General features: G+C 44.5%; 1 protein-coding gene across 2 annotated transcripts in view; it reads left to right on the top strand.

Moving 5' to 3' along the window:
- The window catches only part of HECTD4 (HECT domain E3 ubiquitin protein ligase 4), a 168,525-nt gene that overhangs the window by 58,521 nt on the left and 86,695 nt on the right, over positions 1 to 23,309 (top strand). The window contains exons 7-17 of one of the 2 annotated variants that reach the window (XM_049789310.1): positions 2,586 to 2,756; positions 11,732 to 11,924; positions 12,949 to 13,107; positions 15,348 to 15,461; positions 16,621 to 16,761; positions 16,953 to 17,185; positions 17,909 to 18,054; positions 20,145 to 20,215; positions 21,339 to 21,444; positions 22,071 to 22,191; positions 22,867 to 22,989. In XM_049789310.1, the coding sequence (XP_049645267.1) occupies positions 2,586 to 2,756; positions 11,732 to 11,924; positions 12,949 to 13,107; positions 15,348 to 15,461; positions 16,621 to 16,761; positions 16,953 to 17,185; positions 17,909 to 18,054; positions 20,145 to 20,215; positions 21,339 to 21,444; positions 22,071 to 22,191; positions 22,867 to 22,989 (1,578 nt within the window). Of the gene's footprint in view, positions 1 to 2,585; positions 2,757 to 11,731; positions 11,925 to 12,948; positions 13,108 to 15,347; positions 15,462 to 16,620; positions 16,762 to 16,952; positions 17,186 to 17,908; positions 18,055 to 20,144; positions 20,216 to 21,338; positions 21,445 to 22,070; positions 22,192 to 22,866; positions 22,996 to 23,309 lie in introns of both variants that reach the window. The other variant, XM_049789309.1, reaches the window with a different exon arrangement.

Here is a 23,309-nt window from a genome sequence, read left to right as displayed (position 1 = left end):
TTCCTTTCTTTCTTTCTTTCTTTCTTTCTTTCTTTCTTTCTTTCTTTCTTTCTTTCTTTCTTTCTTTCTTCTCTCTTTCCTCCCTCCCTCCCTCCCTCCCTCCCTCCCTCCCTCCCTCCCTCCCTCCTTCCCTCCTTCCTTCCTTCCTTCCTTCCTTCCTTCCTTCCTTCCTTCCTTCCTTCCTTCCTTCCCTTCCTTCTTCCTTCCTTCCTTCCTTCCTTCCTTCCTTCCTTCCTTCCTTCCTTCCTTCCTTCCTTCCTTCCTCCCTTTCTTCCCTTTCTTTCGTTCTTTCTTTCGTTCTTTCGTTCTGTTCTGTTTTAGGAAGCCATCATTTCTCCATACAATTTGTTAAATAGTATTTCTGTGTAAATGGGAACTTTGAATTGCATCTACATAAAATCATTGTATTATGATTAATAGCTCATCATGATTGCTCTTTAGCATCCTCTTAAGATACTTGTTATATTATGTAGAAATAAACTTTTTTTCTACAAAGTTGTTCATGATTGAGTTTCAGTCATACAGTGTTCCAACAACAGCCACCTTTCACCAGTGTAATTAGGGTCTCATGCTTCTCTTCCCTCTCCCTTTCTCTCTCTTTTGCTTTCTCCCTTCAGCAACCTCCTGCCCTCTCTTTTTCCCCTTCTTCCATATTTATTAAGACTTGAGCTAGAGCAACGGCGATATCTCAAATGATAGAGCACATTCCTATTATGTATGAAAAGCCATACATAATGTACCTTATGGCCCCCAGGACTGCTGAGGGGAGGTCTTGGAAAAACAATAATAAATTAGCCTTTTAGTAGGTGCTTGGGATATAAAGATAAAAGAAGATGCACTTCCTGTACTACAAATAATACTAAAAACCTTAAGTTTCTTCACTTAGGAATTTCAAAAAGTATGATTTCTTGGGGCTACAGCAGTAGCACAAGCAGTAGGGTGTTTGCCTAACTTAACCACTCTCTAACCTAGGACAGACCTGGTTCTATCTCCCGGTGTCCCATGTGGTCCCCCAAGCCAGGAGCAATTTCCAAGTGCATAGCCAGGAGTAACCCCTGAACATCAAAGGGTGTGGCCCAAAATTATAAAAACAAGTATGATTTCTCTAAAACATTTAAAAAATAAATGCTTGCTACACACATGTGCTTAGCAGGTTTAAAGTCTTTGATAAAATATTTTTTTGTGCCAAAATGTAATTTGAGGAGCTGGAGTGATAGCACAGCGGGTAGAGTGTTTGCTTTGCATGTGGCCAACCTAGGTTCGGCATCCCATATGGTCCCTGAGCCTGTCAAGAGCAATTTCTGAGCACAGAGCCAGAAATAACCCAGGGTGCCACTGGGTGTGGCCCAAAACAAAAACAAACAAATAAATAAAATGTGATTTGCATTGATCTTAAGAATTAAGTATGGGCCAGAGAGATAGCACAGTGGTGTTTGCCTTGCAAGCAGCCGATCCAGGACCAAAGGTGGTTGGTTCGAATCCTGGTGTCCCATATGGTCCCCCGTGCCTGCCAGGAGCTATTTCTGAGCAGACAGCCAGGAATAACTCCTGAGCATTACCGGGTGTGGCCCAAAAACCAAAAAAAAAAAAAAAAAAAAAAAAGAAGTACGGGGGCGGAGAGATGGCATGAAGATAGGGCGTTTGCCTTTCATGCAGAAAGATGGTGGTTTGAATCCTGGCATCCCATATGGTACCCCGAGCCTGCTAGAAGCGATTTCTGAGCATAGAGCCAGGACGAACCTCTGAGCACTGCCGGGTGTGACCCGAAAACCAAAAAAAGAAAAAAAGAATTAAGTACAAAGAATTTTGGGAGCAGAGCTATGGCTCAGACAGCAGAGTGCTTGTGCAAAGCCTAAGCCAGTCCCCAGTACTGCTGGACCCTTGTCACACGTAGCGTTGTCCCCTGTCATGTGTTGTTGTCCCCTATCATAGGTAGTGCTATCCTTTGTCATCTGTAGTGCTGTCCCATGTACATTGCTGGTGCAGTCCTGCCCAGGTTCCTCTTTAAGTGGGGGAGAAAGAAGCTTGGCATATGAAAAGTATATGTTGTAGCCCTTTGAGCGGTCTTCTGGTTCTCCTATATTACTCTTAGAAGTAAATATTTGTTTTATTTTAACTAGGAAATTTTTGTTGGTTTTGATTTTGGAGCCATACCTCACATGTTCAGGGTTTACCTCTGGCTCTGCTCAGAGATAATTTTTAGAGGTGCTTGGGGGGAACCACGTATGGTTCCAGGAACTGAGCCCAGGAAGTGCCTTAACCTCTCTTCTGTACTGTATCTCTGACCCCAAGGAAATTCATTTAATTCTTTTTTTTTGTTTTTGTTTTTTGTTTTTGGGCCACACCTGGTGACACTCAGGGGTTACTCCTGCTATGCGCTCAAAAGTTGCTCCTGGCTTGGGGGACCATATGGGACGCCGGGGGATCGAACTGCGGTCCGTCCTAGGCTAGCGCTGGCAAGGCAGACCCTTACCTCTTGCGCCACCACGCCGGCCCCTCATTTAATTCTTATTTAGGACCTAGTAGTATTAATGATGAATTGATATGTATGTCTCAATACTGAAGTCTCCTCCTTATGCTGACAGGTGTGCCAGGTGGTGCCAATGCCCGCCAATCACCTCCCCGTGGGCAGTACCATGAGCACAGTGCACCTTTCTTCTGATGGCACCTATTTCTACTGGATCTGGTCTCCTGCCAGCTTGAACGAGAAGACCCCCAAGGGCCATTCTGTCTTCATGGACATTTTTGAACTTGTGGTAAGTCTTACTCTCTCTGTGTCTGTAGAGATATACGTTGATTTACCTTCTTACATGGGTGAGCAAAGGACTTGAGAAACTTGTAGTATGTACAGTATGTTCACTTTTGTCTCAGATAGGAATTTTCTCTTGGCTGCCTTTAGAGGCTTTTAGGTTTGAAGTTGTTAGACAAATCAACAAAATGGGTATGATAATAACCACGTATAGACAGTGGTATTTTATTTTATTTATTTATTTGGATTTGGGCCCATACCCAGCAGTGTTCAGGGCTTACTCCTGGCTCTGCAGGGATTATTTCTGGTGGATTTAGGACCAGGTGAGATACTGGGAATTGAACTGGGGTCAGCTACTTGCAAGGCATAGGCCTTACTCACTGTCTATGTTTCCAGTCCCGAGAGTGGAGTTTGTTTGTTTGTTTAGGGTTTTGGGCCACACCCGGTGGCACTCAGGGATTACTCCTAGTTCTGTACTCAAAAGTAGCTCCAGGGGCCGGGTAGGTGGCGCTGGAGGTAAAGTGTCTGCCTTGCAAGCGCTAGCCAAGGAAGGACCGCGGTTCGATCCCCCGGCGTCCCATATGGTCCCCCCAAGCCAGGGGCGATTTCTGAGCACATAGCCAGGAGTAACCCCTGAGCATCAAACGGGTGTGGCCCAAAAACAAAAACAAAAAAAAAAAAAAAAAAAAAAAAGTAGCTCCTGGCAGGCTTGTGGTATTATATGGAATGCCGGGAATTGAACCCAGGCCTATTTCAGGTTGTCTGCATGCAAGGCAAACGCCCTACCCTTGTGCTATCTCTCCAGCCCCAAGAGTGGAGTTTTTGTTTTTTTTTTTTTTTGGCTTTTGAGCCACACCCGGTAATGGTCAGGGGTTACTCCTGGCTATGCGCTCAGAAGTCGCTCCTGGCTTGAGGGACCATATGGGACACCAGGGGATCGAACTGCGGTCCGTCCTAGGCTAGCGCTGGCAAGGCAGATACCTTATCTCTAGTGCCACCACGCCAGCCCCAAGAGTGAAGTTTTAAAGTTGAAATGTTTGGTGGGGGTGCTTTTTAGAAATGTGGAACTTAATTACAGTAGCAAGATTGAGTCTCTGGATAGATATCATGAGAATGAGAGATGATTTTTAGACCGAGGAGTGATCATTAGATGCTGACTGAACGGCTGCTGAGCTTTGGTGGCAGGAAAGCAGCCACAGCAAGATGGAATCTTGCTCAAAGAGAATTTGTGTCCCCATAACTGAGTGGGGATGGGAAGGAGACATCAGAAAAAAAACAAACAGGAAGCAAGTGAGCTGATCAGTGGATAAGCGCATGTAAGGACAAGAGGAGATACAGATGAACGGTTCAGTAAAGACAGAAGTTGGGGAGGTAGACATGGGAAGAACAGTCATGAGAGAGGAGCTCACACTGGTGGCAGGTGTGATCTTGACACCTGTTTCCAGAACTCAGTGACAACTAGTCTGTATGGTTGGAAACAGAGAATCTGGGGTGAAGAGACTGGGAGTTTGGGAGTCATGATCGACTCTGTCCCGGGAGGTAGCCTAGATCCACACCTATTGCTGTTTAAGTTTTAATTAATCAGAATAAAAATGAAAACTTCATTTGCTAACTTATCTCAGCCCATGGTTCAAATGTGCAGTAACCATATATGATCTAAAATGAACACATCAAACAGTAAAGATACAGAATAGTTCCTCCACCATGGAGAAAGTTCTTTTGAATAATACTGATTTAGATAGTATTTGTAGAGACTTATAAAAGAAAACATTTCCCCAACATAGGTATATGACAAAAACCTTTATCTTCTTTGTGTGTGTGGGGGATGGCCACTTATCTATATAGCTATGCTCAGGGGTTACTCCTGGCTCTGTGCTCAGAAATTACTGTTGGCGATATTCTAGGGACAATGTGGGAAGCCCGAGATTGAACTCAGGTAGACCTTGTGCAAGACACATGCCTTACCCACTGTATTATTGCTCCACAACCCCAGAAAAACCAGGGGTTACTCCTGGTTCTGGGCTCAGAAATTACTTCTGGCAGACTTTGGGAACCATATGGGATGCTGGGAATCAAACCCAGGTCAGCTATGTGCAAGGCAAACACACTACCCATTGTGCAATTGCTTTGACCCCCAGAATTAAATTCTGGATGCAGGGGCCGGAGAGATAGCATGGAGGTAAGGCGTTTGCCTTTCATGCACAAGGTCATTGGTTCAAATCCCGGCGTCCCATATGGTCCCCCGTGCCTGCCAGGAGCAATTTCTGAGCATGGAGCCAGGAGTAACCCCTGAGCACTGCTGGGTGTGACCCAAAAACCACAAAAAAAAAAAAAAATTTCTGGATGCAGAGCCAGGAGTAACCCCTGAGCACCACTGAATGTGACCCAAAAGCAAACAAACAAACAAACAAACAAAAAGAATATTGGGAAAGCCCTGAAGATTTCTTGTTTTTCTGAGCTGCAGTCCCCTATGACCAAAAGGAAAAGAAAAAAATATCAGAGAAATGGGTGCAAATGGACTAAAAAACACCAGGTGGGCTCTTGAAGAATAAAAGTCTCCGGCTCCATCCCCGTTATTCATTCTCTTAAGTGGGAATTTCTGGAGTTGTCTCAGCTGTTTGTTCTGGGACTCATCGTTATAATGCTAAGTAAAGGGTTTAAATAGCTGATTCTTTGTGAACTTCATTGATAGCATGTTGACTGTTTTGTGTGTGTTCTGTGATGAAGATTTTGCTCAGCTTCTCCCTTTACTCCTACTTAGTATATATTGTTCATTTTAGTTATTTTTCATATTGGTTATTTTTGTAATAGTTAAATCTTTATTTCTTGTTTCTCAGCTCTGGGCACTATCTCCTGTCCCCCTTCTTTAGAAGATGGAGATAGTAGTGTTCCTTCAGTGTGGAGAAAGCCAAAAACTAAAAGTGTATGTTCAGGGGAGTGCAAGCAGAAGAGATGGCTCAGCTCCAGCCAGCCTTAGAGAGTCTTAGGAAGTGGAGCAGCAGGTATGGTGTGGAGCCATGTGAGGCAGGGGTTGGAGGCAGAAAGGTTCATGCAGGAGCTGTCATCCCCTGCCTGTACACCTGACATTTGTGCAAAGGCTTCGGCGACCAGGCAAAGGAGCGGTTGTTCATTTTATGAAGAAACTGACTCTGAAGAAAAGACCTGGATATACTGACATTGGGGTGCAGCTAAAGAAAAGACTCTGATATCTTCATAAGAGGGTCTGCTAGGTAAACAAACATCAGCTGTGTGCCAGCAGCACTGATCAGTACTGAACTGCTAACAAAGAGCAGAGACCAAATTCAACTAAGCCAGAACCCAATCTCCATAGCAAACCCCAAACTGTGAAGAAGAGTGCATGTGGAGGGGACGAGAATGGAGAACACAAGTTTGAAAAAATACCACAGGCTGTTGAAGCCAGTAATGTTATTTACTCCTGGGGAACCCATTATACTACTGTTCTTTCTTTCCTGTACTTTCCTAAGTTACCAAGTGAAAATGTAAAGTTTAAAAATTAAAGAGGAGGCAGCAAAGGATCTCTAGACAAATGAGAAAAGAGCTTTGATAAAAAATAAAAAGCAGAAAATCAGAACAGTAGAAGGAATGGAATAAAACTTTATAAATATACTCTGTGATTTAAGCAGAAAGGATATCATGAGACAGTAATTGTCAGAGTGGGAAAGAGACCTTGGAATTTAAATATTGTCAAATTTTAAAAATTGGTAGAAAAAGGGCCGGAAAGATAGCATGGAGGTAGGGTGTTTGCCTTGCATGCAGGACGGTGGTTTGAATCTCGGCATCCCATATGGTCCCCCGAGCCTGCCAGGAGTGATTTCTGAGCAGAGAGCCAGGAGTGGCCCCTGAGCGCTGCCAGATGTGACCCAAAAACAAAGAAAGAAAAAAATTGATAGAATGGGGACTAGAGCAATAGTATAGTGGGTAAGGCATTTGCCTTGCACATGGCCAACATGGGGTTCTATCTCCAGCACCCTGTATGGTCCCCTGAGCACCATCAGGATTAATTCTTGAGCACAGAGACAGAGTGCAGAGTAACCCCTGATCACAGCCAGGTGTGATTAAAAAAAAAAACAAAACAGAAAGGAAAAGGTAAGAAAATAGTAAAGAGACAACGACCAGTAAATATGAAAGGTAAAAGAGAGAATTAATCTTACTAATAGGAGTTCTTAAAGGGAATAGAGAAAATGAAGAAGATGTGATCAAAGAATTAATGACAGAAAATGTGAGACTAAAGGACACTAGAGTCAAGATGAAAAGGGTGTGTGCTGCATGAAAACACCCACAGCACTGCACATCGTGCTGAAAATTTGGATCACCAGAATCAAGAGGACGCCTAAGTCTTCCCCAAATGAAATGAAATCTTGCACAGATGATAAGCATGAGAACACTTATTTATTGGCACGACTGGATTGGTGCTTTCAAAATTTTGAGGGAAATTGATTCCCAACCAGAAGTCCGTATTCATCCAAAGAATCAAGGTAGGACAACCGAAATGTATTTTCAGGCATATAGTTAGTTATACAATCAAAAGTTCAGATATACCGTGGAGAAAACAGAACAATTAAAATAACCATTGGAGGTCAAGGCAGGCAGGGCAGCACGTAAGGCACTTAACTTGCACACAAACCGACCCAGGTTTGATCCTTAGCACCCCATATGGTCTCCCAAGCCTTGTTAGCCCTGAGCATAGACAGGTGTAGCCCCAACATCCTCCCACACCCAAATTAATACAATAGTCTCTGACAGGGGCATGAAAAATAAGATGGGAAGGAAAGAGCATGCTTTATATGAAAAGAACAACCATCAAATTACTTTTGGAGTCTTCATGAAGCCAAGGGGAAGAAACATTTTGGAGGCAGTTTGGAATTTGAATATGAAGTGAGTAGTAGTTGATGAAGTCTGGAATCATTCTGTTATTCCACTTAAATTTTATTTTATTTTAGACACCATGAGTAGGGTTTCATGTGTGAAGCATTACAGCATCTCATCCCACCACCAGTATCTTCTTCTACCTCAACTGCCGTCCCAACTCCAAGCTTCCTGTTAATGACCAGTTCTCAATTTCTTTTTTTTGAGGGGATCTAGAGGGGATAAACCCAGGAGGACTCAGAGGTTGCTCCTGAATGCACCCAGGAATCATTCCTGGCAGGCTCTGGGGACCATAGGATTGAACCTGGTCAGCACATGCAAGACAAGTACTCTCCTCGCTCTACTACTGCTCTGGCTTTGACATGGTCTCAGTTTCTGTTTTGTTATTTCCCTACCATATGTCTTTATATCTATTCTTCTCCTTCTAACTTCACTCAGTATGATACTCTCTGGATTCTTCCACGTAGCTGAAAATTGCATGATTTTTTATCTTTTCTTATTAGGCAAATATTTTCTTTGCCAAGTATTATTCCATTGCATATATATGTATATATACATATGTAAACACACACACACACACACCATAGTTCTATCCAGATACCTGTGAACACTTCTGTTGTTTCCAGACTTTGGCTATTATGAATAGTGCTGTAACACATGGGAATGGAAATATCTTTACCAAATAGATTTTTTTTTGTTTTTTTGTTTTTTTTTTTTTTTTTTTGGGCCACACCCAGTGGCACTCAGGCGTTATTCCTAGCTATGCACTCAGAAATCACTCCTGGCTTGGGAAACCATATGGGATGCGGTAGGGGGGGATCGAACCGCAGTTTGTCCTAGGTTAGACCAATACCCTACTGCTTGTGCCACCACTCTGGCCCCTCCAAATAGATTTTTTGACTCTTTTTTGAGGCCTTTAATCCATATTGATTTGACTTCATATTTTTTTTTATATGATTGATTAGTTGAAGATGATTTCTGGAGGAGTTCTTCCTCTTTTTTTTTGGTTTTTGGGCCACACTTGGCGGTGCTCCTGTCTCTGCACTCAGAGGTAGCTCCTGGCAGGCTCAGGGGACCTTATGGGATGCCGGGATTCGGACTGGGGTTCGTCCTGTGGCCATGTACAAGGTAAACACCCTACCACTGTGCTATCACTCTGGTCCCTATTTTTGTTTATATTTTTGGGCCACACCTGGTGTTACTCGGGTTACTCCTAGCTCTGCTCTCAGAAATCACTCTGGCTGGTTTGGGGGATATGGGATGCTGGGGATCAAACCCTGGCTGGCTATCTACAAGGTCAAGGCCATACCTTTTATGCTATTGCCCCTGCCCCCAAGGCTTTGTATGTTTGCTCAAGCCATGCACATTAAGAGCATTCTCAGGTTTTCCCCAACTTGACAGGATCCCAGACCAGTATCTGTCAAGATTGCCTCAGCGGGCCTGCTAGTAAGAGGATAAAGTGTTGGCCTTAGAAATGAGGGCCAGATGGGGCTGGAGAGATAGCATGGAGGTAAGGCATTTACCTTTCATGCAGAAGGTCATCGGTTCGAATCCCGGCGTCCCATATGGTCCCCCGTGCATGCCAGGAGCAATTTCTGAGCAAGGAGCCAGGAAAAACCCCTTAGCACTGCCGGGTATGACCCAAAAACCACAAAAAAAAAAAAAAAAAAAAAGAAATGAGGGCCGGAGAGATAGCATGGAGGTAGTGCATTTGCCTTGCATGCAGAAGGACAGTGGTTCGAATCCCGGCATCCCATATGGTCCCCTGAGCCTGCCAGGGGCTATTTTTGAGCATAGAACCAGGAGTAATCCCTATGCACTGCCATGTGTGACCCAAACAACAACAACAAAAAAAATGAGTGACTTGGGTTCTATCCTTGACATCACATATGGTCCCCTAAGCACTGCCAGGAGTGATCCCTGAGCACCACAGGGTATGCCCCACAAACAAACAGACAGACAAACAAACAAGGTTTCCTCTGCACTGCACCAGCACTAGGACTAAAGCTCCCAATAACATTTTTCCTAGGTGCTCTTTAACTCTTGAGACACTGAACCACATTTGCAGTCCTTCTCTGAATAGGTTAATGGGCTGGAAGTTTGGTTAGAGGTTGGGATGTTTGCTGTTGTTCACTGGTTTCATTTGGTTGTGCAGAAAAGGGCCTTAGGCAGAATGAGAGATGTCACAATACCTGGTTGCTTTCTTTCTGTAGCCCTGTGTCTGCAGTCCTGACAACTGGCCCTAGATGGGATTGGGTGGTGTTGGGTGGTGCTCTTACCCACTAGCATGGGTTTTCAGTCAGTCACTTTTGTTTTCCTGGCATCAGTACCCTGTGGAGGACATTATCACCATGAGGGGCAAATGTACATTCTCACACATTTCCATACATGTCCACACAGCCTTCCTGAGTGGGTTCTTCCTAAGTCTTGGGTTCTTTTTTTTTTTTTTTTTTTTGGTTTTTGGGCCATACTCGGCATTGCTCAGGGGTTACTCCTGGCTGTCTGTTCAGAAATAGCTCCTGGCAGGCACGGGGGACCATATGGGACACCGGGATTCGAACCAACCACCTTTGGTCCTGGATCGGCTGCTTGCGAGGCAAACGCCACTGTGCTGTCTCTCCGGGCCCAAGTCTTGGGTTCTTAATGCTGCAGCTTAGTTAATACCTGAACAACTTTTTTGTTTCTGTTTTGGGCCACAGCCAGCATGCTGAGGGCTTACTTCTTTGTTTAGGGGGTTATTTTTTTTTTTGGGGGGGGGCACACCCAGCACAGTGTTACTTCTGGCTCTGTGCTCAAGAATCAGTCCTGGCAGGTTCAAGAGATCATATGGGATGCCGGGGATTGAAGCCAGTTCTGCCACATGCAAGGCAAGCACCCTACCTACTGTGCGATTGCTCTCTTTCTGAGGGCTTATTCTTTTTTTTTTGGGGGGGGGGGCCACACCCGGCAATGCTCAGGGATTACTCCTGGCTGTCTGCTCAGAAATAGATCCTGGCAGGCACGGGGGACCATATGGGACACCAGGATTCGAGCCAACCACCTTTGGTCCTGGATCGGCTGCTTGCCAGGCAAACGCCGCTGAGCTATCTCTCCGGGCCCTGAGGGCTTATTCTTGTTTCTGAACTCCTGTTGGGGTTCAGAAGACCACATCAGATTCCAGATTCCAGGGACTGAACCCAGGTGGCCACATCAAGACAAACACCCTACCTGCTGGATTATGTCTCCAACCTTCCAGAGATGGTATTTTAGTGGGTCAATGTGTTTTTGTTCAAGAGCTCAGATACCTGTGAATATTTTAAACCAAAGAGAAAAAGTTTAGCAGAGAAGGGGACATTTGTCATGAAGGGGGAAAGGGGCATTTAACTTAAATCACAGGTAGAAAAAAGACAGGAAAATACAGGATTCAATGCGTTAACCATAAATAACATTCAAATGCTTCTTTCCCTAAATGAAGAGGAAAGACAGGCCAGATGCGGTGGGTACAAAGATTGCCTGGATTGGAAGAGTGATGAATTGAGCCAAGTGATTTGCTTAAAGTCAAGCTCAAAATTGATGAAGGAATTTTGGAATCATTATTCCAGAGCTTTGAAGTGAAGAAGGAAGAACTGCCAAGAACCAGCAAGGCTGCAGATAAAATTGGCGTACAGTTCTAGCAGACATGTATGCCAGTCTTTCTCCAGGGCGTTCCTGCCACTCCCCAAGCATCTGGGGCTAACCTCACCTGCTATTAGCATGCGTTTGGATTTTAGTCTCTGACTCGTTTCCAGAAGACATTATCCTCATCGTTGACCTGATAGTAACTCAAGAACTCAGATTTGCTTCCCTCTCATCCTAGTAGCTACCTGTCAGTGCTTATTATCAGCGAAAGCTGCCTGTGGAATTCAATATAAGGAACTTTCTATGAAAGTTGTCGATTCATTGGGTTCTGGATCTGGGCTCTTATGCACAGGGGAATAACCTTCATCTTGGTTCTCACTGGTGTCTGTAGAGCGCTTGAGGTGTCATGGGCAGCCACAGCCCAATAATGCTCACGTGAAAATTCGCTACTGAAACAGAACTGTGTCACTGAATATCATCTTTGTGCTTAAATCCTAGGTTGAAAATGGTGTCTTTGTCGCCAGCCCACTTCAGGAACGCACGATTCTTATGAGAAAAGAGGGCGAGTCCGCAAAAAGCATCAACGAGATGCTTCTAAGCAGACTCTCACGGTACAGAGCCTCTCCGTCTGCCACGCTGGCTGCCCTCACAGGCTCTACCATCTCAAACACCCTGAAGGAGGACCAAGCAGGTGCTGTCTGTCTCTCTCTCTCTCTCTCTCTCTCTCTCTCTCTCTCTCTCTCTGTGTCTTTCTGTCTCTTTCTGTCTCTGTCTCTTTGTCTCTGTCTGTCTCTGTCTCTCTCTCTCTCTGTCTCTCTACCCATCTCTCCTTTCCCTTCTCTCTCTGTCTCTCTCTCTTCTGTCTCTCTACCCCCCCTCCCTCTTTGCATATCTCTATAATTGGTGGAAGGGTTCAGGAATCACTCCTATCCCACCTGCTCTCCTATGTGTCTCTAGCCCTAGTTTGGTTTATTTTTCCATTTCTATATGTAAATCTGACTCTAGATACCTTCTTGTGTTCTTATCACTCTGTATATTGGGGACCACCCACTACGGACCTTGTCCTGTGCTTTCTTCCTGTTGTTGCAGGAACAGAGGTTGCTCACTTGTAGTTTGCACACACTTGATCCCTTCATGGGAGATCACATACACTACTGTGATCTGAGGGTCCCTGTCGGAATGCTAGGACTCTATTCAGCCTTTTGCGGGGGGGGGGGGGGTTAGGGGTGGGGGGGAGGGGGTGGGGGTTGAGGGTGGGGTGGAGGGGAGGGGTGGGCCTCACCTGGCAATGCTCAGGGCTTGTTCCTGGCTGTATGCTCAGGAATCACTCCTGCCAGGCTCGGGGGACCATATGGGGTTGGCTGCATGCAAGGCAAACACCTTTCTCTCTGTGCTATTGCTCCAGCCACAATTAGTCTCCACAGCACTTTTATTTGCTTGTTTTTGTGCCACACCTGTTTGTATGCTATGGGCTGCTCCCTCCTTGGTGCTCTGGAGTCACGCCTGGTAGTACTAAGGAGGCTGGGGGGGAGAGGTCAAGCTGCACCGCTGGAAGATTGATACTCCCCCCCCCCCAATTTATTCCTTACACTGTCTATTTGAAATCTGCTTTATTCTTGTTTTAGTTTGTAATTTCCACGTTAGACTCTAGTCTGACAGTCAGATTTCCCTGCGTGTCACATGTTTTTTCTCATCACTTGCATTCCTCTCTGCAGCGAATACCAGCTGTGGGCTCCCTCTGAAGATGCTCCGGAAGACACCCATATACACTTGTGGTACTTACTTGGTCATGTTGGTCCCACCTCCTGGGGGCTCAGGCAGCTCTGCCACCCGTTCTCTTTTCGGCGGAACAAGTGGTTTGTCGTCTTTAAAAAGTACGTGAATTTTATTTGTTGAATATTTTTCAATTTATTTCAAACTTTGAAAATTAAAGCTTTCTCCTAGTTGATTTTGCTAACTGGTTGTCTGCAATAGTTCTCTTGATAGTAATGAAATCTGTTACCAATATTATTATAGACTGGAAAAATGAAAATAGAGTTCTGGTAGATAATTACAAACTACCTTGGGAAGAGACTACTCCTGTGAAATTACCAGGAGGAATAATTGAAGTTGGGAAAATTTCGGAAATAAAGCAATCTATTGTTACATTATTTTCCTTTTGGGGGACAATACTTGGCAGTGCTCAGGGGTTACCCCTGGCTCTGCGCTCAGAAATCGCTTCTGGTAGACTTGGGGGACCATATGAAATGCCAGGAATCGAATCTGGGTTTTTCCTAATTCGACTGCATGCAAGGCAAACACCCTATCTCTGTGCCCTATCTCCCAATTGTTACATTATTTTCTTTTTTTTTTTTTTTTTTTTGGTTTTTGGGCCACACCCGTTTTACGCTCAGGGGTTACTCCTGGCTATGTGCTCAGAAGTTGCTCCTGGCTTGGGGGACCATATGGGACGCCGGGGGATCGAACCGCAATCCGTCCAAGGCTAGCGCAGGCAAGGCAGGCACCTTACCTCTAGCGCCACCGCCCAGCCCCACATTATTTTCTTAAAACCACACAAAGGTTCTCTCCACTGTGATAGAAGTCCAAAGTTATTAAAATTAAAAATTAGAGGGGGCTGGAGTGATAGCACAGCGGCATTTGCCTTGCAGCTAGCCGACTCAGGACATAAGGTGGTTGGTTCGAATCCCTGGCATCCCATATGGTTCCCCATGCCTGCCAGGAGCTATTTCTGAGCATAAAGCCAGGAGTAACCCCTGAGCACTACCGGGTGTGGCCCAAAAACAAACAAACAAAAAAATTAGAATGTAAAACTCCTTTATATTACTTTATTGATTTTTTTTCTGTTTTGTTTTTCGGTCACACCAGCAATTCCCAAGGCTTATTGCTGGTTCTGTGATCAACATTCTCTCCTGATGGTGCTCGAGGAACTATATGGGGTGCTGGGAATTGAGTCTGGGTTAGTCTCATGCAAGGCAAACACTCTATTTACTGTACTATTGCTTAAAGAAAAACCTTTATTATGGGGCCAGAGAGATAGCATGGAGGTAAGGCGCTTGCCTTGCCTTCAGAAGGTTGGTGGTTCGAATCCTGGCATCCCATATGGTCCCCTGAGCCTGCCAGGGGCGATTTCTGAGCATGGAGCCTGGAGTGACCCCTGAGCTCTGCCAGGTGTGACCCAAAAACCAAACAAAAACAAACAAAAAAAAGAAACATCTCTATTTTAGGACACATTTACAAAATGTTAAACAAAATAATTATAATACTAGGACCAGAGTGATAGTACTTTGGGTAGGGCACTTGCCTTGATCCTCGCCAACCTTGGTCTGATCCTTGGTATTGCATATGGTCCCCTGAGCCCACTAGCAGTAATTGAGTATCACTGGGTTTGGACCAAAGACTAAAAAATACAATTACAGGGGCCGGGCGGTGGCGCTGGAGGTAAGGTGCCTGCCTTGCCTGCGCTAGCCTAGGACGGACCGCGGTTCGATCTCCCGGCATTCCATATGGTCCCCCAAGAAGCCAGGAGCAACTTCTGAGCGCATAGCCAGGAGTAACCCCTGAGCGTCACAGGGTGTGGCCCAAAAACCAAAAAAAAAAAAAAAAAAATACAATTACAAAATTGCTGTGCTATCACTCTGACACCCCCCCTTTTTTAATTTATGAATATATTTTGTGACTCTTTTATTTGGTTTTTGGGCCACACCCGTTTGACACTCAGGGGTTACTCCTGGCTATGCGCTCAGAAATTGCTCCTGGCTTGGGGGGACCATATGGGACACCGGGGGATCGAACCACGGTCCTTCCTTGGCTAGCACTTGCAAGGCAGGCACCTTACCTCTAGCGCTACCTTCCCGGCTCCTTGTGACAATTTTTTTTGTGGACTTAGATGCATATTCTGTCTTCCCATTGTTTTCACCAATAGACAACAAATAGTAAGTAGTGTCATTTCGATGAGCACTTCATTCAAAGACTGAAGACTCAATATTAAAAATTAGACTTACTATGATCAGTTATGTAAACTATGTGATGCGTTTTCTTTAAATAAATTTAAAAAAAAGAAAAAAATTAGACTTACTGTCACTGCCAGGTTCTAACCAGGTCATTGTTTTCAAAGTCCTAGCCTCAAGTTTGGTATATAATATTTCGGATGGCCAGTTTACGAGTCGTGCAGATCTCATAGATGCTGCTGGAAGCTCACTGGGGCGCGGTGCTCTTGTTCCTGGATTAGGTAAGAGATGAACGTGCACATTTCTTCGGAAAGTTGAAAGGGTTAATCATTTCTGCCAGAAAAAGCAATAGCCGACTTCCCATTGCAATTTTCCTGCTTTTTTTTTCTTTTTCATTTATATCATTAATAAGTAGGTTTGGGGTTCTGAGCTCAGGGAAGACTCTTGGGTGGACTCAGGCCATATGGAGTGCCAGGATCCAGCCTGGTTGGCTGTGTGCAAGGGAAGTAGCCTGCCTGCTGTACTATCTCTCTGGCCCCTGTTTTTGTTTCTTTAAAAGATTTGTTGGTGGATGGGGGCGGGGGGGGGTATTGGAGGTGGGAATGTTGCACTGGTGAACGGGGGTATTTTTTTTTTGGGGGGGGGGCACACCCAGCAGTGCTCAGGCTTATAGTACTGCTGGCTCTGCACTCAGGAATCACTCCTGGCAGGTTTAGGAGACCATATGGGATGCTAGGGATTGAATCCAGGTCAGCTGCATGCAAGGCAAACACCCTACCTGCTGTGCTGTTTTCTGTCCCCTGCTGTTCAGTTCTGAGGCTTAATATAAGGAAGAAATTGACGAAGATGAAATTCCTCTGTCTAAGTTGCTATTATGTTATGATGCCTGTGACAAATCTTTTCAGAGCTCATGCCAAAGAAACATTTGCTTCCTCTGAGGATTTGAGACATTTTATTGTCAAAATAATGAGCATAATGGGATGTTCTCTTTGCTGTGACTCCTAGGTTATAAAGCTGAGGTTGCTAGGACTTATTTTTTGCATTGTGTGTTGATATTTATTATTCCTATTATGCCCAAATTTTAATGTAAACCTCTTAAGTTCTATTTGGAATTTAAAAAGTTCATGTAAGTCAGTTGCTAAGAATGGAGTTATTCTATGAGACATAGTCCAGTCTACATAGGAGTTGAGAAAAACTGGAAATTGAGGATTTCCTTCTAGTTAGCCCAAAGGTATTACTTTTCCAGGTAGAGCAAGAGTACGAATTGTCAGCATTGCTGAAGATTGTAGGCCTCACAATCCTGGGCCACAAGGGCCATCCTGGTGGTGCACCAGGGCTGCTGTATGGTAGTTGTGGCCTTTTTGTTAAAAGGACATTTTTAATAAATATGTCCACAGATGGGTGACAGTGTGATGGCTGACCAAGTGTGCTTTCTTGCAGGCGCCTGTTATGATACTGTGAACAACATGCTGTGGACATGTTCAAATGACTATATCGATCAGTGGTGTAATCCTGGCAATCAGGCTTTCCATTATGTCTGTCAGAGGCTTGGGGTCAGCCATATCATCACTGAGCCAAAAGGTGAGGCTCCCTCCTTGTCTGGCAAGAAGAGTCCCCAACAGCAGCCTGAGAGAGTACAGCGTCACGGTAGTGAGTGGGAGAGGGGCGAGCAGTGAAATGTGTTGTCACTGCCCCTCTTCGAACATAGAGCTGTTTCTTGGGTACCACACATAGAGATGCCTTTCCTCACTGGGTTTCCTTTCCTTTTCTAGACGAGGCTATAACCACAAATGAGGTTATAAACCAATTATTGCACCACGTTGGTGCGATGTGCATTCACCAACTCAATCTTCTCGCCACGAACCCCAACCTTCCAATCACAAGCGTGTTGGGCAAGCAGCACCCTATTGAAGCACACCATCTTAGCAGTATTTGTGACATCATGGAGAAGGCCATGGTGAATGGAGATACCTGTATTATACGCTGCATTCTCGTCGTGTTTCAGGTAAAACACAATATTTTTGTTTTGTTTTTATTATTTTTGGGTCACACCCGGCAACACTCAGGGGTTTCTCCTGGCTCTATGCTCAGAAATCATCTCTGGCAAGCACAGAGGGGGGACCATAAGGAATGCTGGGATTTGAACCACCATTCTTATGCATGCAAGGCAAATGCCCTACCTCCATTATATCTCTCTGACCCCAAAACACTATTTTCAAGCTAAACAAGGTAAAATAGCGAAAAAGAAATGCAAATCAAAGCTTAAGGTGAATTATCCTTATAGTCCTTGCATTTCGGTTAATGAGAGTATTGCTCTATGTGGCTCATTGCAATGAATATATTAGGGGGAAATGTTACATAAGTTACATACATAACGTTTATATTATATCTAAATACAGAGGTTATACGCACCTGTCTCAATACAGTAGAAGAGATTACAGTTAATAATAAAAGTAGGGTGGGGGCCAGAGAGATAGCATGGAGGTAGGCATTTGCCTTGCATGCAGGAGGACAGTGGTTTGAATCCCGGCATCCCATATGGTCCCCCGAGCCTGCCAGGAGAGATTTCTGAGCGTAGAGCCAGGAGTAACCCCTGAGCGCAGCCAGGTGTGACCCAAAAACAAAAACAACAAAAAAATAAAATAAAAGCAGTGTGTATTTTCTTCGCAGGGATGTTTTATCCCCAAGAGAATTAGCGTTTTTAGCTCTGCCCCTTCTGTTTCTTTAGGTGGTATTTAAATTTTTCTTCAGCCCTCAAACCGAAAGGAATCGAGACATCATCCGGCGGTCAGGATTGCTTCTTTGGCAGCTGTTGATGGCTCCAAAAGATCAAATCTGCCATGAAATTCAGAAAGAAGTCTGCCTTGCCATTAGGTATGCAGTGAATGAGTGCCCTCGTGCCAAATGCTTCTCCTGGCTGCATTGTGTTTTCGCAAGCTGGGCACATGATTGTCTGTTGCAGCCCTGTGGCCCCTTGTGCTCTTGTTTCTGCAGCAGAAATGCTGCTCTACAAGTCTTTGGGTTCAAGTCTTTGCCCTGCCAGTGCCGTAACCTTGGTTGGTTTGAGGCTTGTTTTCTCAACAAAACATTTCTCATAAAATGTGCCCACTGTTAGCTGGCTTAGAGAGCACATGCTTTTTTGGCAAGTGGGTTCCACATGGAATTAGGCTCATACTCAGCACTGTTCAAGGTGCTCAGGGGATCATGTGTCGCTAGGGATCAAATCTGGCTTGCCAATCTTCTACTCCAGCTTACTGAAGTGCATACTTGCCAGGCCTGATCCCCTCAGCACTGCACTGAGTGTAGACCCTGAGCACTGGTTTAGGCCTCACCCAAAAAATGTGCCATTCATCACTTTTAATGAAAATCATAATGTAAATTAAGCGCGTAAAGGTGCTAGCCTTCTAAAATGTGCTTAAAACTGTTAAACGGAGACGCCCCCGAGCGTGGGACGAGGCGTCGGGACTGGAGCCCAGCCTGACCCGACCTGGGTGCAAGAGCCCTGCCAAGTTGAGGGGGGGGTCCCTGGTGTCCCGACTCCGGAGACGGGGCGCTTGCAGGAAGCAGAGGCCGCCCTGCCCAGGGCCCTCTGAGCCATCACACCCCGACCTCGGCCACTGTGCTACTCGGACTCCCCTAGCCGCTTCCAGGGGGGATTCTTCGTGTGGCCCCGGCGTTACCGCCGAGTGTCCCCAGAGGTGCCCCCACACACCCCAAGAAACCTCTTGGCCACTCGTGACTCGAGATCAAGATTCCTGTAGACTTTAGGTCTGGGGTTTGAAATAAGGAAGTATGTTTGAAAGCAGTTTTTTTTTCTTTTTTCTTTTTTTCTTTTTTTTGGTTTTTGGGTCACACCCTTCAGGGCTCAGGGGTTACTCCTGGCTCTATGCTCAAAAATCGCTCCTGGCAGGCTCAGGGGACCATATGGGATGCCAGGATTCGAACCAGCAATCTTCTGATTGCAAGACACCTCCATGCTGTCTCTCTGGCCCTCTGAAAGCAACTTTTCTTTCTTTCTTTCTTTTTTTTTTTGGGCCACACCCGGCGGTGCTCAGGGGTTACTCCTGGCTGTCTGCTCAGAAATAGCTCCTGGCAGGCACAGAGGACCATGTGGGACACCGGGATTCGAACCAACCACCTTTGGTCCTGGATCGGCTGAAAGCAGCTTTTCAAGCAGTGTGTGAGGTGACCATATAGTTGATGACTAATATCCAGAAAAGGGTTTTTTTTTGCCTTTTTTGTCTTGTGGGTAGGTAGCAGGGGTTAATTTTAAGCAGATGCCATGTGTCTACCATAAAAACATCCACCCCATAGAGAATTTTTAAATTCTTTTAAAAAAAACTTTATTAAACAAGTGGGCAAAATTTTTTACTTATTTAAAAATGTTTTTCACTGGGGCTGGAGAGATAGTGTGGAAATAAGGCATTTGCCTTGAATGCAGAAGGACAGTGGTTCGAATCCCGGCATCCCATATGGTCCCCCAAGCCTGCCGGGAACGATTTCTGAGCATAGAGCCAGAAGTAGCCCCTGAGGTGGTTAGTTCGAATCCCGAATCCCGGTGTCCCATATAGTCCCCCGTGCCTGCCAGGAGCTATTTCTGAGCAGACAGCCATGAATAACCCCTGAGCATCGGCGGGTGTGGCCCAAAAACCCAAAAAAAAAAAAAAAAGATGGCCCATAGAGGAGGCAGATGGCATTGGCTTCAAAACATGGTTTTTTCAGTCAGTTCTGCATTTACAACCGCGAAGGTGCTTTTATATCACCTCACAGATGGGAGGGGTTCCCATTTAGTGGGAGGTCAGTTGGCCTATATCGTGATTGTGAGCTTAGGTAAAATGGTCTCAGTGATAAAATTTATTTTAGTTTTATGTAATCAGCGTGGCATTATTAGAAATTAAGTATTCAGAAATTGTCTTTTTCAATACATTTATTTAAAAGTTTTGTTTGCTTTTCTGTCATTTCAGCTCTGGTTTAAATATCTTGTACCCAGGTGAAACTGAAATTAATAACTTACTAAAGCTGGTTTTAACAGAAGGTGAGATTTCTCCCTCAATTACCGTTAGCAGACATCCTTTTCAAGTCCCTAAGGAAAGAACTAACTTTTAAGACAACAGATCATTTTTTTCATATCTATGTTAGCCATCACCATTATTTTTGTTTTGTTTTGGGGTTATCTATTGGCTCCTTGACCAGGAGTGACCCCTGGTGGTCCTTGGAGGACCAAAAATAGTGCTGGCGAATGAACCAGGATGGACCCCTGTAGTATCTATATCTCTCTGACCCAGTCGCCCCTGTTTGTTTGTTTGTTTTAATTTTGGGGCCACACTTGGTGGTACACTCAGGAGTAATTCCTAGCAGTGCTTAGGGGACCATATGGGGATACTGGGGCTAGAACCCTGGTTGGCCATGTGCAAAGCAAACACCTTACCTGCTATGCTGTCATTCTGGTCCCACATCATTACTTTTTTTTTTTTTTTTTTTGGTTTTTGGGTCACACCCGGCGGTTCTCAGGGGTTACTCCTGGCTGTCTGCTCAGAAATAGCTCCTGGCAGGCACAGGGGACCATATGGGACACCGGGATTCGAACCAACCACCTTTGGTCCTGGATCGGCTGCTTGCAAGGCAAACGCCGCTGTGCTATCTCTCCGGGCCCACATCATTACTTTTTAAATAAGACACATCTTATGATTTTCTTATCATTGGTTTTATACTGCCATGAAACTTTGGGAGTACAGATTTATACCTTTTTAAGTGTAAAATCCTTGTTGCACCCACCCACAACTGTGCTTAAAACAAGATCTACTGATTTATAAAGTCTGATTAGTTGTGGTGTGAGTTTTGCTGCTTTTATTTAGTCTATATCTGTTGCCCCTAGATTGTTGACAAGCTGCTTGTTACAGAATCTTTTCTTGGGGAAGCAAGGTGGGAGGAGCACACTCAGTTGTGTTCAGACGTATTCCTGGCTCTGTGCTCAGGGATCACTCCTGGCAAGCTTGGGAACCACTTGGGTTGCTGAGGATCAAACCCAGATCAGCCCATGTGTGGCAAGAGCCCTGCCCACTGTACTATTTTGCTCCAGCCCCGAGTACCTATTTGAAATAGCATCAGTTACTTGGTGTCATTACACGGGTAGTTGATGCAGCCTTATTTTGTGACAGGCGAGAGAAACAGCGGCCTTTCCCAGCTGAGAGACGTGATCTTAACTAATTTAGCTGAACAGCTTCAAAACAACCGGTTCGGCAGTGAGGACGACGATCATTACAGGTGACTCCAGTTCTAGTATTCACTGCCTGCCTGTTGCTCTCACCGGGACATAATTTACGCTTAACTGTGTTTGATCAATGTTATTCTGTGTAATATCTAATCAAATTACCATGTTAAGTATAAGCCATGACCGATCAGTGGCAAGAGAGTAAGTGCTACAGTTGTACCCAGAAATTATGGTAACATGATTTAGTATAATCAGTAAACTTGGACCTGTAGTAAACGGTATTTAGTAGAATTAACAGATGGATCTTAGGTAAGAAATGTCAGTCAAGGCCCAGGATCCATGTTGTTGTGAGAAAGGGCAATGTTATGGTCAGAACTAGGGAGGGGATGAAGAAGGTGCTGGTTTTGTTATAAACTCTTGGGCTTGGTGATTGGGTACCGTCTTATATTTATTTGCTTAATTTAGATCATAAAATTGTTAGCACTCTTCCTGAGTGATTTGCTTACAGAATGAACTGGTTTATATTTTGCATTCCCTTGATTATAAAATGTGTATACATTTAGGAACATATTTTGTATTTTGTACGTTATATAAAATTAGAATCCTATGTCATCTATTAAATATGCAATTAATTTATTCTATTGAACCATAAATATCTTATTTTCTGGGTATTCTGAAGATTGAATGACGAACTTCTACACTATATTCTGAAGATCGTTGTCAGAGAATCGTGTATCTTAATCACTAAGTGCCAAACTGTCTCTAAGGATGATTTTCAAAAACTCCTTTCAACTGTGCCTGTAAGTAAACACGTGTCTGTCTAATCACGCATATGTTCTTTTTTGTTTTTTTATTTTATTGTATTGAGGTGTATGTGTACTTAGCGTGCAAATAGGGATTAATAAAAATCAGTGGATGACCATGTATGTTTTGTAACTGTGGAACGAGACAATGCAATGCTTTGAATATTTACTTTGTACTTAAAACACTGTCTCCAAAGACTTTATTATTTGATTAAATGTCTTGATGTACTAGCAGTTTGACTGCGTTTGGATGTTTGCATTTTGTTTAAATTAGTGAGAAGTCCCCCTTGAACTTTCGCTTTAGCGTTGATTTCCAAACTATAGAACTATTAAGAGAAACTGATAGGACTCAAAAGGTTCTTTTGAGGTTTTAATAGTCTTCTCGGACTGAGTGGATGTGAAGGGAACTCGAGAAAACTTGTCGAGGCAGAAATCCAAGTAAGTATCATGATTGGTCAGTGTGTTAAGGCAGAATGTGATGGTGAAACTATCGACTCTTGTTTCAGAAGACGTATGGAAAGTAAATAAGTCAGTCATCGGAAAACTAACTTGGTCTGCTTTTGTAGTTTCTCTTTTGCTTCCTTTGTCAATCTTTGTAAAAACATGAGGATTACATGCTTCCCTTCTCTCAGTAGGATTTAGCTCACGTAAGTGCCCTTATTTATATTAAAGGCCGCCTCTTCCTGCCTGCGCTATCTGATGGCAGTTCAGAACCACCTTCTCAGTAACACTATTTTGATTAAGCCCGACGAGAGCGATGACAGTGACAACTCCCTGCAGGGAGAGACATTGAAGGTACAGGTAAACACCAAGCTTTATTCTAACGATGCTTTTTTTACCCCATGTCTGCAGCACAGCTTTCCCGGCTAACTCTGTGTGTTCCAACGTCAGAGCTCACCCTGTGGCTTCTAGTCTTGTGTGTGTGTGTGAGAGAGAGAGGGGGGGGGGAGGAGAGAGAGAGAGAGAGGGAGGGGGAGGAGAGAGGGAGAGAGGGAAGAGAGAGAGAAGCGGCGGTGTGTGTGTGTGTGTGTGTGTGTGTGTGTGTGTGTGTGTGTGTGTGTGTGTGTGTGTGTGTGTGTGTGTACTGGGTCCTCATTCCATAGACTTTTATGTCA

This window comes from Suncus etruscus, chromosome 15 (assembly GCF_024139225.1).
Source record: "Suncus etruscus isolate mSunEtr1 chromosome 15, mSunEtr1.pri.cur, whole genome shotgun sequence".
In the NCBI taxonomy this organism is placed as follows: domain Eukaryota; kingdom Metazoa; phylum Chordata; class Mammalia; order Eulipotyphla; family Soricidae; genus Suncus; species Suncus etruscus.
The sequence above is the reverse complement of the archived record's forward strand: the minus strand, read 5'-3'. Positions and strand labels throughout refer to the sequence as shown.